This window comes from Drosophila subobscura, chromosome J (genome assembly GCF_008121235.1).
Source record: "Drosophila subobscura isolate 14011-0131.10 chromosome J, UCBerk_Dsub_1.0, whole genome shotgun sequence".
In the NCBI taxonomy this organism is placed as follows: domain Eukaryota; kingdom Metazoa; phylum Arthropoda; class Insecta; order Diptera; family Drosophilidae; genus Drosophila; species Drosophila subobscura.
This window is the reverse complement of record NC_048532.1, coordinates 18,671,422-18,688,146: the sequence shown is the minus strand read 5'-3', so window position 1 is coordinate 18,688,146 and position 16,725 is coordinate 18,671,422. Positions and strand designations below refer to the sequence as shown.

Here is a 16,725-nt window from a genome sequence, read left to right as displayed (position 1 = left end):
AAACAAAGCTCTCTTAGTGAATATTTGTTTGGGTTTCTCGTGGTTTTACTTACAGATTCTCCTCGTAAGAGTGTGCCATGCCCTTGGCCGCTGAACTGCTGACAACCTTCTCGCCGGGTATGGCATACTGATGATTGTCCCTCCTCAGATTGGTCTCCTTGAGCAGCTGCTCCACCTCCAGGCTCTGCAGCTTGTTGTAGTAGTCCTCGCTCTTCTTGGCCTTGACATTCTGCTGCCAGTCGGGTGTCTGTGGCTTGTACTGCTTCGGCTTCAGATGCTCCACACCCTTGAGCGTGTGTGCACTCTGCTCGGACAAATATTGCTTACGTTCATCGAATACCTTTTCCAGCTCATTGTCCTGACGCTCCTTCTGATAGGCGGCTAGCTCGTAATCATACCAGGCTGTACATTCAAAAGGGGAGCACAATTTTGGGATTTAATTTAAAACATATAAAGGCGGAACCGAAAGAAAAGGTTGTTTAGACACAACTACATGCTGCTACGGGGATGATAGATGTTAGTATTTCTGGTAACAAATATTATGGAACACAAAGATGAGGCATTTTATTTTATACATAAGCAAAGAACAGATTTATTTTGCTCTCTAGCAGTGGAGATATTTATTCTCCTTGCATTTATTATTTTTTCATACCTACCATCCATGAATAAATGTGTAAAAATATCTTAAGAGTATCTTAAACTCTCCAAATTCTGTTCAGTAAATTTCTTTGCCACATCTAAGTGTTTCCATAATCTTTAATACAAACTTTCATGCCTTAAATCTTTAAATTTTAGTCACTGGGAAATCGATTTAGTACAAAGAATATATGATTATTGGTTTAGTACTTCTTTTTAGAGGTTTACAAGCTCCTTTTTTGGTTTTTGATCTCAACAAATTATGAATAAAGACAGGAAAGATAGAGAGAGAGAGAGAAAGGGAGGAATATATACAGAATTTGAATGACAAGCGGATGATGACCACAGTTTGGATAAAAAACAGACGGAAAACAGCACACAGAGACACACGAAGAAAGAACTATCATAACTATCACCATATTACCCATGGCTCCAAATGGCAATACTTAGAACGTGATAAGCAGATTGAGAGAGAGAGATAGAGAGACATTGCAGAGTCCATTTGGGGGTCCTTCTTCCTTCCAAAAAGCGCTCTCCTACATTACGATCCGATCTCTTGGGATTTGGAGGTGGGAATAATTGTGGGATTTCGGTATTGGGGGGATTCTTGAGGGAATTTTTCTTTTGTGGATTGTTTATCTAAATTGTTTTTTGCTACTTTTAGAACATGGTTGCATCTACGGGTATTATGTGGAATGTATCTTTTGTGGCATGTTGTCATGTGTAAATATTTACAAATGAGTTTTTATATGTGAGAGTTTTATCATGTGTTTCTTTTTTCTACTGCATTTTGTTTGTAAATTTTGTTGTTATTTTTGTCTAAATAGCTTGTAAATAATTTGTAAATTTGTGTGTAATATCTGTGGCACTTACGGCGTGGCGAGTTCTTCAGCACATTGCGATAATCATCGGAGCGTGAGACAACCTTTAATTCGGTTTGAGTGATGGATTCACCCACAGAATTGCGAGCAATCACCTCCACTTTGCCAGTGTCGTATTGACGGGTCTTGGGGATATCCAAATGGAACATGCCATCGTTGGTGAGCTTATAGCGAGAGCCCTAGGGGGTAAGAGAGAGGTTTACCATTTAGTTTTGTATTTCTTAGAGATCTCTTTCATACGTACATGCACCACGGTATGGCCATTGACCAGCCACATGACCCTGGGACGTGGATGTCCAGTCACACGGACACAGAAACGAGCGGGTTCGCCTTCCTCCACCGTCTGGGGTTCAATTTTGCTGACAAAAACAGGCTTAGAACGCGGTTTGGCATCGGGATCAGCCTCCTCAGGGACACTAAGGGAAGGATTCATTTAATTAGAATTTATTCAACTAATTGCTGTGAAGGTTTTTCACGCTTTTCTGTTAATACTTACACCTGCCATGAGGCCTCCATTTCACGAATGCGATCTATGCTCTGCATATGAGCAGGCAACTGCGAATCATAGACAATGCCCGGCTTGCCGGAGACCTTGATGAAGGCACGGGTCTCATCCTTGCCATACAAATTGGTGGCACGGCAGACATATTCGCCGGAATCCTCGGGATAAACCCAACCAAAGTTCATGGCCACATAACCGAAGTCGTAAATGGGTTGGAAGCGGTTCTCTATGGGAAGAAAATAACAACTTTAAGTAGGAGTTTCGGTGCTTTAGATCTTTGATTACTTACTGTACAGCAATGGCTTGCCATTGAAGAACCATTCAACCTTCATATTGGGATCACCCACGGGCGCCAATTGGCATTCGAATTTCGTCACAGCCATTTCTGTGAGCGTCAGCTGTTCCTTGATTTGAGTCACAAACCTCGGGGGCTGCTTGCGATCCGGATCGAACAGATCATCTTCAGTGAGATGCACCTCCGAGGTGTACTTTTTGATGGTGGCCTCCATTTGGGTCAAGGCATCGGAGCGTTTCATGCCGCGTGGCACTTGATTTTGCAACAGAATTGTGGGCAGTTCTAGGAGAGATAGAAAAGTTATAGAAAGGAAGGGAAGAAAGTGCAGGGTAAAACTCACTCTTGCAGGACACTGTGGCTCTAGTGCGATCCTCGCCATGATTGTTAATGGCACGGCACACATACTCGCCAGAGTCCTCGCCATAAACATAGAGAATGTCCAGCGAGACGAAACCCATGTCAAAGATGTTCCTGTAGCGATGACCTGAGGGCAGAGGTTTGCCATTGCGATACCATTCAACGCGCAGGCTGGGATCCGTTTTGGGCTCCACTTGGCACTCGAATCTGACGGCCTCGGCCTCCTCCACGGTCACGTTGGTGATTTGTGTGACAAACTGCGGGGGTCCGTACTCCTGTTCGACGATCTTGGGTGCCTCGGGTATGCGTCCGCGTTCGAGTTCCTTGAGTTTGTCCGAGGTCATGCCCTCGGGCAGCTGCGATTCGTAGACAATGTTATGCTTGCCCTTGCACGTGACCTTGGCGGTGGTGGTGGCAGTGCCCCACTTGTTGGTGGCACGACACGTGTACTCGCCCGAGTCCCGGGCATAAATGTAATCCACATCGAGAGCAATGAAGCCAAAGTCATTTAGCTGATGCACCCTGGAGCCAGTGGCCATCACATGGCCATTGTAGAACCATTCGATGCGCATCGATGGATCGCCGACGGGCTCCACGCGGCAATCAAAGTGTATGGGTCCGCCCTCGGGCACATCCAGATTGTCCTTAATGTCCTCGGTGAATTTCGGTGGATTGGGTTGCTCCTCATCGATGACAATCTCCTCGCGCTTGTGCATGCTCTCCTCCAGCTTCTGCAGGCTCTCGGTGCCGGTGCGGAAGTTAGACGGCAGCTGTGGCTCCATGATGATGCCCTGGCGACCCTTGACCTGCAGCTTGCACGACACTGTGGCCTCACCATGCTTGTTGGTGGCCTTGCACGTGTACAGCCCCGTATCGCGCTGATAGCAGCCCGCAATCTCGAGGATTACAAAGCCAAAATCATTGATGGTCTTGATGCGAGATCCAGCCCACAGGGCCTTGCCATTGTGGAACCAATCCACACGCATCGACGGATCATTGATGGGCTGCAGGCGGCACTCAAAGTGCGCCAGCGAATTCTCCGTGATGACCATATCAAATGGCGTCGTAATGAACTCTGGCGGCTTGCCAGTGTCATCGTCCGGCACGAACTCTGTGCTGCGTGAGCCCAATCCCTCCAGCTCGGCAATGCGATCGATGGTGCCCTCCATGCCCTTGGGCAGCTGTGATTCCATAATGATGGAGCGCTTGCCTTGGATCTTCATGGTGGAGGTGGTCACGGCCTCGCCGTACTCGTTGATGGCACGGCACGAGTACTCGCCGGAGTCCTCGGGATAGACCGGGGAAATCTCCAGGATAACGAAACCAAAGTCACAGAAAGTGCGGAAGCGTGAGCCCGCCTTGAGGGGTCGTCCATTCCAGAACCATTCAACCTTCAGCTTGGGATCATCGGCGGGCGTTATCCTTGCCTCAAAGTGCGCATTCTCGCCCTCGCGCATGTTGTCAATGTTCTCGAGGGGCACGGTGAAGACGGGCGCCTTGCCCTTGGTCTCCTCGGTGGTGGTGTCGTCGCGTGTGCGCACCATGCTGTACTCCAGATTGGCAATCTTCTCCAGGCCACCCTCCATGCCGCGCGGCAGCTGCGAGTCCAAGATGAGGCTCGCCTTTGAGGCGCACTTGAGGGAGGCGCGTGTCGAATCCTCGCCGTACTTGTTGACCGCCCGACACTCGTACACGCCAGAGTTCTCCTCGTAGCAGTAAAGGATGTCCAGAATGACAATGCCAAAGTCATGGAAAGTGCGGAAACGGTGGCCGTGCGGCAGTTTCTTGCCATTGAAGTACCATTCCACGACCAAATCGGGATCCGTGATGGGCGTAAGACGCGCCTCAAAGTGCGCGCTCTGTCCCTCCACCAGCTTGGTGACATCCGCAATCTGCGTGATGAATTTCGGTGGCTCTGCCACCACGGGTGCACTGGTATCTCCCTGCTGGCCCTGTGGGCACTCCAATTCGCGGATGCGCTGCAAGGAATCAGGCTGCAGGCTGTCGTAGAAGACGCCGCCGCGTCCGCCACAATTGAGGGTGGTGCGGGTGAAGTCCTCGCCGTATTTGTTCCAGGCACGGCACACATACTCCCCGGAATCGTGATCCTGCAGGTAGGCAATGTCCAGGACAACGTAACCGAAGTCGGAGACAGTCTTGATGCGATTCGAGTGACGCAACAGCTTGCCGTTGTGATACCATTCGACCTTCAGTTCCGGATCGTTGACTGGGATCAAAGTGCACTCGAAATGCGCCGATTGTCCGTCCTTCAAGCCCTGCAGCGGCTGAATGTGGGAGGTAAAGTGCGGCTTCTGTCCACGTGGCTTGTCCACGCACTCCAACGTGCAACTGATCTCCGCCGTGCCATGTTTATTGGTGGCACGGCACGTGTACGTGCCAGTGTCCTCGATCTTGGTGCCGAGCACCTCCAGGGCAACGGTGCCAAAAGCGTAGATGGTGCGCACACGGTGGCTGGCCTCCAGCACTTTGCCATTGTAGAACCATTCGATGATCATGCTCTGATCGCCCACAGGTATAAGATTCGCCTCGAAGTGGGCCAACTCGCCCTCGCCAATGTCTGCAATGTTGACGAACTCCGTGGTGAAGCGTGGGGCAATGCCCAGATCGGGTTGCTCCGGCTTGGAGCCATCCTTGCGCAGTGAATCCTCCAGGTCCTGGATCTGTTCGAGACCCTCAGCGCCCTTGGGGTGCTGTGTGCTCTCAATGATGCTCTCCTTGGTGGAGCAGAAGATGGTTGTGGAGGTGAATGCCTCACCGGCCTTGTTGTACGCTTTGCACGTGTAGATGCCCTGATCCCTGGCGTAAACCTCAATCATGTCCATTGTCACGAAACCAAATTCTGTGGTCATCTTGAAGCGTGAGCCATGCTGCAGCATTTTGCCATTAAAGTACCATTCGATGAACAGATTTGGATCCTCCTTGGGCTCCACATTGGCCTCTAAATGGATGGGCTGCGCCTCCGACAAATGGAACTCGGCCTGCAGCGGCTTGGTCCACACTGGCGGTGGGTATTGGGTCTCGGGTTTGCTCGATTTCTGGGCATAACGATTGGCCAGTGCCTCTTCGGTTTCCTGCACTGCCTCCAGACCGCTCTCTCCCTGGGGATGTTGTGTGTCCAGGTACATGGTCTTGCCACCGGTGCACTTGAGTGTGCCCGATGTGGTGGCCGAGCCACGGCTATTCGTGGCCTTGCACGTGTAGATGCCACTGTTCTCCGCATAGGAATTGGTTAGATCCAGCGCACAGTAGCCAAAGTCATAGATGGACTTGAATTTGGCTGCCGCCTGCAGCGGTTGTCCATTGTAGAACCATTCGACCTGCATTGTGGGATCCCTGGCGGGCTCCACGTTGCACTCGAAGCGCACATTGTCCGACTCCTTGCACTCGATGTTGTTCAGGTGCGTAATGAACACGGGCGTCTCATAGGTGGGCTCTGGCGCCGCTGGGCGATCCGCTTTGGGTGCCTCCAGTGCGCCAATACGTGGCAGGGCATCGGGATGCAGGGAGTCCGCCTGCAGCCAGTGGCGATCTTCAATCTTCAGCGAGGATGTGGACACGGCTTCACCGATCTGGTTGGTGGCCTTGCAGGTGTAAATGGCCGAATCATCCTCACGCAAGCCATTAATGGAGAGCGTCACCAGACCAAAATCGAAAGTGCTGCGTATCCGCGAGCCGGTGGTCAGGGAGATGCCATTCTTGAACCACTCGATGCGCAGATTGGGATCAGCGCGTGGCTCCACTTGAGCCTCGAGCAGCACATGTTGTCCCTCGTGCAACTTGTCGTAGGATTGCAGATGAGTCGTGAACACCGGCGCCTGTTGTGGCGTGGAGTCGACAAACATTTCGGGCACACGGTTCATGGCTGCCTCCTTCAGGCGAATGGCCTCCCAGGACTCGGGGATCAAAGGTTGTCCATCAATGTTGGCCTTGGTCTTCACCTTCATGGCCGTGGAGGAGACAGCTTCGCCGGCGGCATTGTAGGCGCGGCACATGTAAACGCCGGCATCCTCCGGCACCACAGCGGCAATGTCGAGCGTCACGAAACCAAAGTCGTGAGTGGTGCGCAGTCGGGAGCCCATTTGCAGCTCCACTCCGTTGATGAACCATTCGAAACGGAGTGAAGGATCACCCACGGGCACCACCCTCGCCTCGAAGTGGGCGTGGGCGCCCTCCCATAGCTCTGAGGGTCCCGTCAGCAGCTGCGTGAAGATGGGCTTCTCGAAGAGACGCTCCGGCTCGGTGGGACGTGGCGCCAGAGGTTTCTCCAGCTGATGGATGCGACTAATGCTGTCCGGATGTTGCGTGTCCATCAGAATGCTGGCCTCGGACACAACACGCATGGAGGCGGTGGTCACGGCCTCTCCCAGCGGATTCACAGCACGGCACATGTAGACGCCCTCATCCTCCTTCCGAATGTGGGAAATATCCAGAGAGACAAAGCCAAAGTCATGCTGCTTGGTGATGCGAGAGCTGTCCTCGATGATCTTCTCGTTGCGATACCATTCGACCTTCAGATTGGGATCACCCACGGGAATCAAGCGCGCCTCAAAGTGCGCCGTCTGGTGCTCATTGATCCTGTCAATGTTCTGCAGCGGCTGCGTGAACACAGGACGCTGGCGAGTGCCCGGTGTCTCCACCTCCTGGCGCTGATGTGGCGCCGTGGACTCCAGCTTGCGGATCTTCTCCAGACCCTCTGGGTGCTGTGTGTCCGAGATGATGGTGCCGCGGGCAATCACCCTGAGATTAGTGGCCGACACGGCCTGTCCCATGGCATTGACAGCACGCACAGAATACTCGCCAGCATCCTCGGCCACGGCATGGGTAATGTCCAGCGACACATAGCCAAAGTCAAAGGTGATGTGGAAGCGTGCAGCCGATGGCAGTGGCTTGCCATTGTGATAGAATTCGATGCGTAGATTGGGATCGTGCACCGGTGCCACCTGCGCCTCAAAGTGCGCCGTTTGTCCCTCGTAAATCTCCGTGGAGCCGCGCAGCTCCGCCGTAAAGTGTGGCGGACTAATCGGATGATCACCGACCTCAGTGCGTGCATTCACCACCTTCGATTCCAGTTTCTGAATCTTCTCCAGCGCATCGGGATGTTGGGTGTCCAGAATCATGCTGCGGCGATTCAACACACGCACATTGCAGGTGTTTACCGCCTCACCCAACAAATTGGTGGCCTTGCACATGTACGTGCCCGTGTCCTCGCCATAGACATAGAGAATGTCCAGCGCCACATAGCCAAAGTCGTGGGTGGTGCGGAAGCGATGACCCATGGGCAGCTGCTTGCCATTGCAGAACCATTCAATCTTGAGGTTCGCATCATTGATGGGCTCCACGCGGCACTCGAGATGGGCATGTTCGCCCTCCTTGAGGTGCTCCAAATTGCTGAGTGGTGTGAGGAAAATGGGCTTGGAGCCCTTCTCCTCTACGACAGCCTTGGTGGGTGGGGCATAGCTTTCCAGTTGGCGAATCTTTTCGAGTCTCTCCGCATCCATGGTGTCCAGATCGAGGGTTTTGTTTGCTGGAAAAATGGGAAAATTAGGAGTTTAATAAAGGATTTCTAGGGTGTATTGGGTGCTCGTACCTGTTACGTTTACAGCACATGTCGTGACTGCCTCTCCAATTGCATTCTTGGCCTTGCACATGTAGGTGCCAGTGTCCTCGGCATGTGCATAAAGGATATCCAAAGCGACAAAACCAAAATCGTAGGTTGTCTTGAAGCGATGTCCCGCTTGGACGGGTGTGCCATTGCAGTACCATTCGACCTTCATTGTGGGATCATTCACGGGTATCAGCGTAGCCTCCAGATGCACCGGCGTGCCCTCATTGACCTTGGCATTGCGCAGGGAGCGACCGAATTGTGGACGCTCTGCGTGGAACTGCTCCTCCTCCGCCTTGCGCTGGAAGCGTGAGGCATCCTCCAGATGGGCAATCTTTGACAGTGCATCCTCGTGCTGTGTCTCATGGATGATCGAGGAGCGAGAGGTGACATTCAGATTGATTGAATTGATGGCCTCGCCCAGATTATTCGTCACGCGGCAGGTGTACTCCCCAGAGTCCTCGGCATAAACCGTCAGAATGTCCAAGGCGGCAAAACCAAAGTCGTAGGTGGTGCGGAAGCGATGGCCCGTGCTGAGGGGTTTGCCATTGTGGAACCACTCGACCTTCAGATTGGGATCCGGATACGGCTCAATGCGGCACTCGTAGTGGGCGCTTTGACCCTCCTTTAGGTTCGTGGGTCCAATGAGTTTCGTGACAAACACCGGGGCCGTGGTGACTGTGTACTCCTCCTCTTCGCGTCGCTGGTAGCGGCTGTGATCCTCCAATTGATGAATCTTGTGCATGGCAGCCTCGTGCTGTGTCTCCAGCTGAATGGCCGTCTTTGATTGGACAATCAACGAGGCGGAGGTGACCGCTTGACCCAACTCATTGATGGCACGGCAGCTGTAGCTGCCGGAGTCCTCGGGATTCACGTACTTCATGTTCAGTGCCACATAGCCAAAGTCATGCATGGTGGTGGTGCGATTGGAGGCCTCAATGGGCTGGCCATTGCGCAGCCACTCGACCTTTAGGTTGGGATCTCCCACGGGGATCAAACGTGCCTCAAAGTGCACAGCCTGATTCTCGGCCACACGCACATCCCGCACGGGCATCGTAAAGACCGGCGCCTGGGACACAAACTCATCCTGGACACTGATGCGCTGACGCTTGGAGCCATCCTCCAGATGCTGCAGACGTGGCAGTGCCGTCTCGTGTTGCGATTCCAAATAAATCGATTTCTTGGTGTGCACCACAGCCACAGCGGAGGTGATGGCCTCGCCAACGGCATTGAAGGCGCGGCAGGTGTAGGTGCCAGCATCCTCGGGCAGCGTGGACATAATATCCAGCGCCACAAAGCCAAAGTTGGAGGTTTCCGTGAAGCGAGAGCCCGACTTGAGGGGCAGATTGTTGTGGTACCACTCCACGCGCATCGATGGATCCGAAACGGGGATCAAACGGCACTCAAAGTGCGCCCGTTGGTTCTCCTTGATCTCAATGTTCTTCAGCGATGTGGTAAACACTGGCGCCTGCTTGGTGCTCTCGTCAATCTCCTCGCGACGGATGTACCGCGAACGATCCTCCAAATAGTGGATCTGCTCGAGGCCCGCCTCATTCTGGGTCACGGTGACAATTTGCTCGCTGCTGCGGCACTGCAACTCCACTTGGGTCTCATCGGAGCCAATCAGATTGACGGCCCTGCAGGTGTAGACACCCGAATCCTCGGCAATCAAGTGGACAATGTCCAAAGCGACATAACCAAAATCGTGTATGGGACGGAAGCGATGACCCACCGTAATGGGGCGTCCATTCTTGAACCACTCAACCTTCAGATTGGGATCCGTGACGGGTTCAATCTTACACTCGAAGTGGGCGTGTCCTCCCTCGCGGGTGTTGTTCAGGCTCTTGGGTTGGGTGAGGAACCTCGGACGAATGTTGACCACCTCATCGATCTCCTCGTGACGGCGATACCGAGAGCTATCCTCCAGATAGGCAATCTTTTGCAGTCCCGATTCGTTCTGCGTCTCCAGAATCAAGTCGTTCTTTGAGGTGATTCTCACGGAGCAAGAGGTGACGGCCTCGCCCAGTTGATTCCGCGCCTGGCACGTGTACACGCCCGAATCGATGGCATAGCAGCCGAGCAGATCCAAGGCCACATAATCAAACTCGTAGGCGGGACGGAAGCGATGGCCCGTCTTGACGGGTTTGCCATTCACGAACCATTCGATGCGCATCGACGGATCACCGACGGGCTGCAGGCGGCACTCCAGATGGACATTGGTGCCCTCCACAGTCTCGATGTTGTGCAGCGCCCGCGTAAATTGTGGCGCTTGCATCACGGTGATATCCTCCTCGCGATGCTGCCTGCTGCGCGAGTTTTCGAGCAGTTGGATCTGCTCCAGCGATTGCTCGTTCTGCGTCTCCGTGACGACATCCGTGCGATCGATCACACGCACACAGGCGGAGGTGTGGGCAGTGCCCAGATGATTGGTGGCACGCACTGTATACTCCCCAGAGTCCGCGGCAGTGGCCTTGATAATGTCCAGAGCCACAAAGCCAAAGTCGTAGTAGGTCCTGAAGCGAGAGCCCACTGTCACGGGGCGGCCATTGTGGAACCATTCGACGCGCATTGTGGGATCACCCATGGGCTCCAGGCGGCACTCCAAGTGGATATTTTTGCCATCATGTATGGGCTTGGGATCGGCCAGAGGCTGCACGAACACGGGCTTGGACTTGGAGATCTCCTCGATGTCATATTGGGGCTCCACGAAGGGTTTGTTTTCCAGATTTTGGGTCTTCTCGTAGAGGCCACGATGCATGCTAGATGTGTCGATATTGGAACGAGCTGGGCATGGAAGAAAAAGGGATTATTAAGAGTGGATTCCACAAAGATTTAGGTTCTGTTTTGTACATACTTTCCACTACCATCGTTGCCTGCAACTGAGCTTCACCTAGCTTGTTCCTGGCCACCACCAGATAGACGCCCGCATCCTCGGCCCTCACTTGGGATATATCCAGAGCCACATAACCAAAATCGTAGTAGGTCTGAATGCGATTGGCTGCCGTGATGGAGCGTCCATTGTGATACCATTCTATTTGCATGCCCAGATCCGACTGCGGTTCCACGCGTGCCTCAAAGTGGGCGCGTTGTCCCTCCAAGATTTTGGTGGTGCCCTTCATCGGACCGAGGAAACGTGGCGCCTGATTGATGCAAATCTCCTCCTCCTCGCGACGACCGTAGCGGGATGAGTCCTCCAGATGTTGGATCTTCTGCAGACCACCGGGATGCTGCGACTCGGAGACAATTTCGTTCTTTGAGATGACCGTCAACTGGGCCACGGTGGTGTCCTGGCCCATGGCGTTGTAGGCGCGGCAGGTGTAGGTGCCGGCATCGTAGATGGTCAGCTGCTTGATGGTCAGCGCCACGTAGCCAAAGTTGTGGTAGGTCGTGATGCGGCTGCTCGCCTCCAGCGGTTGGCCATCCTTCAGCCACTCGACGCGCATCGTGGAGTCGCCCACCGGCTCGAGACGCGCCTCAAAGTGCGCATGCGCGTGCTCCCGCAGATCCAATTGGTTCTGGATGGGCGTCTTGAACTGCGGCGGGGCAATGGCCTCGGGTGCCTCCTGCACGTGACGACGCTGCTGCGATTTGCTGCGATAATCCTCCAGCTGCTCGGTCTTTTCGATGTAACGCTGCTGCTCGGGTATGCCCAGATCGGCGGTCACTTGGGAGCGCACATGGACACGAATAACCGACTGACTGATGGCCTCGCCAATGCGATTGACGGCGCGCACGGTGTAGGTGCCGGAGTCTTCGGCCCTCAGGTGCAGGATGTTCAGGGAGACATAGCCAAAGTTGAAGATGGCCGTGATCCTGGAGCTAGCTGTAATGGGCAGGCCATCCTTGTACCACTCCACGCGCATCGATGGATCATTGACGGGCGTCACCTGTGCCTCAAAGTGCACATTTTTACCCTCCTCAAACTCGCCCAAATCACGCAGTGGGCGTATGAACTGGGGCGCCTGATTCAGCTGCTCTTCGGAGCTCTCCTGTCGCTGATAGCGCGAATAATCCTCCAGCTGCGAGATGTACTGCACGCTGTTGGGATTCTGCGATGTCTGATCGATGGATGGACGCTGCACAACCGACAGAATGGCACGGGACTCGGCCACACCGCTGGCATTGCTCACGCGGCACATGTACTCGCCGGAGTCATGGCCCATGATGCTCAGCAGATCCAAGGCGATGAAGCCAAACTTGAAGACAGATGTGGCACGGGCACCTGAAGGAAAGAGCGGTCTTAGATCCAAGTTTTCCCCATGGAATTGTGCTACTTACTGGCTGCCAGGGGACGTCCATTGAGATACCATTCGACGACCATTGTGGGATCACCCACGGGCTCAATGCGCGCCTCCATATGCACGCGTCCGCCCTCGGTCTGCTGCACATTCTGCAGCGGGATAATAAATTGTGGTGGAGGATAAACGCGATCCTCCTCCCCAGGCCGCAGATGCGGCTTGGCGCGCTCCACGTGACGCAAGTAAATGATTTCAGGGCCAGGAATGGGTCTGCAAAAACACGAAACATGAAAAATAATGAGTAACTTTGGCAACTTGAAGGGAAATCTTTTAGACACTCACTCTGGCTCAATCACTTTCGTGGGTCGGGGCAGATTCAAACGACGCTGCTCCTGCGATGGCTGCTCTCGCGGCACTTCCACATAGAGACGCGCACGATTGGCTGTCGAGCCGGCAATGTTCTGGGCCGTGCACTGATACCAGCCGGCATCGGTGGCCTGGACACGCGGTATCTCCAGGCAGGTGGCGCCTCCGTCAATGCCAACGAAACGTTCGGCGGTGGATGAGATCTGAACGCCATCCTTTTGCCAGGTGATGCGCGGCAGTGGTGTGCCAATGGCATTGGCACTCATCGTTATGGGTTCACCCTCGCGCACAGTCATCGTGCTGAAGCGTTGAACAAATTGCGGTGCAACAACTTGTTCCTTTTCCAGCACATTCAACTGCGCCTCGATGGCCACCTCGCCGGCCTTGTTGCGGGCCAGACACTGCACAGCGCCGCCATCCAAGCGGGTCACATTCGTAATCATCAGCGAATGGCTGCCCGATTCGTTCACGAGAATCTTGTGCGAGGCATCGTCCCTCACCTGGCGACCATTGATGAACCAGAAGACCTCCGGATAGGGATTGCCAGTCACGCGACAATCGAAACGCGTCATGCGTCCCTCGGTGACCTCGCGATCGGCAAAGGCCTTGACAAAGGCAGGGGGCAAGGCCTTGCCCGCCTCCAGCTGCTCGGCCATCACGTCCACGGGTTTCGGTTCGTAGGCAGACTCAGCCGCGGGCTCTACGGCCAGCACGGCAGAGGAGACGACACAGCCCTGGAAATTCTCAGCCAAAAGGGTATAATGGCCGCCATCCTTGGCAGTGGCATTCTTCACGCGCAGCGTTGCCACTCCGCTCGAATAGGAGATCTCGTACTTCTGCGATGCCACCAGACGCTGTCCGTTGTGGAACCACGTGAGACGGGGCTTGGGGTTGGAGCCGACGCGGGCGGTAAACACCGCATCGGAGCCCTCGATGAGCTTCGAGCTGCGCGGCTTCTGCGAGATTTGTGGCGCATGCGCAGGGCCCAGGGTGCGGTCGAGCTCCTGGGAGAGCTGAGAGTCCAGCTCGTAGCCGGAGCGACGGGTGATGGCCTCGCGGAAGGAGACCTCGCGCAGCAGTCTATACTCAAAGGTGTCCACGCGGAACTCCTCCTCGATGGACGTGTACGAGTACCCATTCGAATAGATGTTCTTCTCCAGATTCTGGATGCTGGGCTGCTGCAACGCTGGCATTGGTGCGCCCTCCGGCTGGATGTAGACACTGCAGATGGCCTCGCCATACTGATTGCGAGCGGTGCAGGTGTACTCGCCCTCATCCCCGGGTCCAATCTGGTTGATCAGCAGCGACACATCGCCGGTGGCCTCGTTGTAGCTCATTCGAAACTTTTGCGACTCGAGAAGTGGTGCGCCTTTTCGGGTCCATGTCACGAATGGCTTCGGATTGCCACGCAGCCTTCCCTCAAACATGGCATTGCCACCCTGAGCGAAGCGAGCATTCTTGAAGATCTGCTCGAAAACCGGCGGCGAGATGTCGCCCTGGGCATAGACGTGTGTCAATGCGGGTGGCACATAGTTGATGCCGCCGCCAGTGATGCTGCCACCGCCAGAATGTTGTTGGACTGTAAAAATAATTTTGATTAGCAAAAATTTGGGGATTTGGTGAAGGCGGCAAATGAGAGCGGCAAAAAATGATGTGGGTTAAGGGCATACATTTTGGGGATTTATAGCAAGTTTTAGACTGGAAAGGGATATCTTTTTTAATTCCATAAAAAATACAAAGAAAGAGATTCTTGTAGTGCTGGAAATTGTATGGATTTTAGTTTGTGGTTTAAATAAGTTGCACGAAAAATTAGCAAAAATAAAATTGGAAACACTTTGAATGATTATTTAGATACAAAAAATAGAAAAACTTAATAAAATAAATAAAAATAACAATATTTTCTCTAATAAAACTGCCACCAAAATATCCTTTAAAAATCATTTAAAAAATCAAATTCCTAAAAATTAGTTGCTATAATCATTTCAAATAAAACCAAGAGCATTTACTTCCCCTAAAATTAAATTAAACTTCAATTTTAATTTATTTTGAAGTTTACTTGAAAAGTTGGCACATGAATGAAACTATTTATACCATGAATCTGCCATAAATAAACACACCAAAACTATAAGTAGAGACTATCTATAAGTAATTACATATATATGTATATCTATGTATATTCGCATCTGTATATTGTTTATATGCTATCTTTAAGCATTTGTTTATCAATTGTATCTCTTGGAAGTGTGTCATTAACGTAAGGTACTTGTGTGTGCATGTATCTACATGTTGACGACTTCCCAAAAACAGCTGATCGAATGACAACATCGAAAAGATAAACAAATTTTGAGAGAAACAGCTGTCTCCTAATCTTCCTTCTTCTTTGAGTTCTCTTCGCCTTTCTCTCGTTTTTCACGCATGCTCCAACTGATCGTATAAGAGATGAGAGAGAGAGAGCTGCACTCTATATCCTTTTCACTCTAACTAATGGCCTATTCTTATACCCACAAAACGTAAACAAATTTCTTGGCATCGCGCCACTCTTATACGCCATAGAAATAGATAAAGTATCTATATAGTATACGTATATGTGTGTCAGTGCAGTCTTATGGGATTTTGGCAGATGAATAGATAAACCTATAAATAGTTGTCCGAATTTTGTTCCGAATTTCGTCTGACTGATCATCAATTAAGATTTAAATGATGAAACACAAGTTGACACACGAATATATATTTAGGTTGGAAAATATTTTGCTTTTTCTTTTCTCCCACGAGTGTTTGTCGGGAATATAATATATTTTTGGGGTTCTTTTGGGAAAATTTTAATGATGACACATGTCTGCGGACACATCTACACTTATATATTTATTTGAGAATAATTTTGCAGTGTAGAGAAATATTTATGCATATTTTCTTAAGGTTTTTACTATTTATTAGTTTAAGTTTGTAGGAAATAACATTTATATTCATTTTATAATCGAATAAACAATACTAATTCTCTGTATTTTCGCATTTTTCAGATTTGTTTATTGCAATGGAAACGTATCCGCATTCTGGTAAGTTTTATCTGTCTGTTTACATTCAAATTACAGAATAAATAAATCCATCAATTTCCGTATAGTTTCTGCATAATATTACGACTTGGGTTTTCCACTGAATTTAATAATTATTTTTCATGAATTCTTGGTTATGAATTCCTTCCTAATGCACATAAGGAATATAGAATAGGGAATCTGCCAGAGGAGAAGGTTCATGAAGTTGAAGACATTTATTACGTTGATGTAATGAAAATCAATTGCTCTCTGTTTTAAAGAATGTTTTTTTATCTATGTCAAATGGTTTTACCAAAAAGAAGTGCCTATAAAACTGTCTACTTTCAAGGACACAATTTTTATTTTACAGGCTTTAAAAAGAGCTTTAAAATCGCAGTCTTCCGACATGTTTAATGACTAAAATATCAGCGTTAAGACAATGTTAAAAGCTTCTGCAGATTTACAACATATATTCCCCGAGTTCTATGCAATTTTTCATTAAATTTCTGATGAAAGAAAAGATCTTATCGATTTTCCCAAAAACCTTTACCAAAATATATCCCTTAAAATATTCACTAATATTTATACACAAAATACATGTAAAGAAATAGAAAAATCAAGTCCCTAAACAAATCACAGAAACAAAGAAAACCTTCCAATGAGAATTATTTCGGTCTAAGATTCGGTCTACTACATGCCGTTAAGGACATTTTCAAGGTCATTTTGGGTGAAATAACAAGCAGGATGGTGAAAAGCTTTAGGCTCTGGCAGTGGTCGCAGCTGCCATTTCTGCGGGAA

The 16,725-nt window shown here is 51.1% G+C and overlaps 1 protein-coding gene across 2 annotated transcripts in view; it reads right to left on the bottom strand.

The window, feature by feature from the left end:
• LOC117893117 (titin-like) overlaps positions 1 to 16,725 on the bottom strand; it is a 133,749-nt gene that overhangs the window by 62,369 nt on the left and 54,655 nt on the right. The window contains exons 3-12 of one of the 2 annotated variants that reach the window (XM_034799560.1): positions 12,875 to 14,477; positions 12,573 to 12,802; positions 11,149 to 12,516; positions 8,280 to 11,078; positions 2,655 to 8,216; positions 2,309 to 2,596; positions 2,014 to 2,245; positions 1,762 to 1,933; positions 1,510 to 1,696; positions 54 to 402 (exon numbers count right to left, since the gene is read on the bottom strand). In XM_034799560.1, coding sequence (XP_034655451.1) covers positions 54 to 402; positions 1,510 to 1,696; positions 1,762 to 1,933; positions 2,014 to 2,245; positions 2,309 to 2,596; positions 2,655 to 8,216; positions 8,280 to 11,078; positions 11,149 to 12,516; positions 12,573 to 12,802; positions 12,875 to 14,477 — 12,790 coding nt within the window. The remainder of the gene's footprint in view (positions 1 to 53; positions 403 to 1,509; positions 1,697 to 1,761; positions 1,934 to 2,013; positions 2,246 to 2,308; positions 2,597 to 2,654; positions 8,217 to 8,279; positions 11,079 to 11,148; positions 12,517 to 12,572; positions 12,803 to 12,874; positions 14,478 to 16,725) is intronic. The other variant, XM_034799555.1, reaches the window with a different exon arrangement.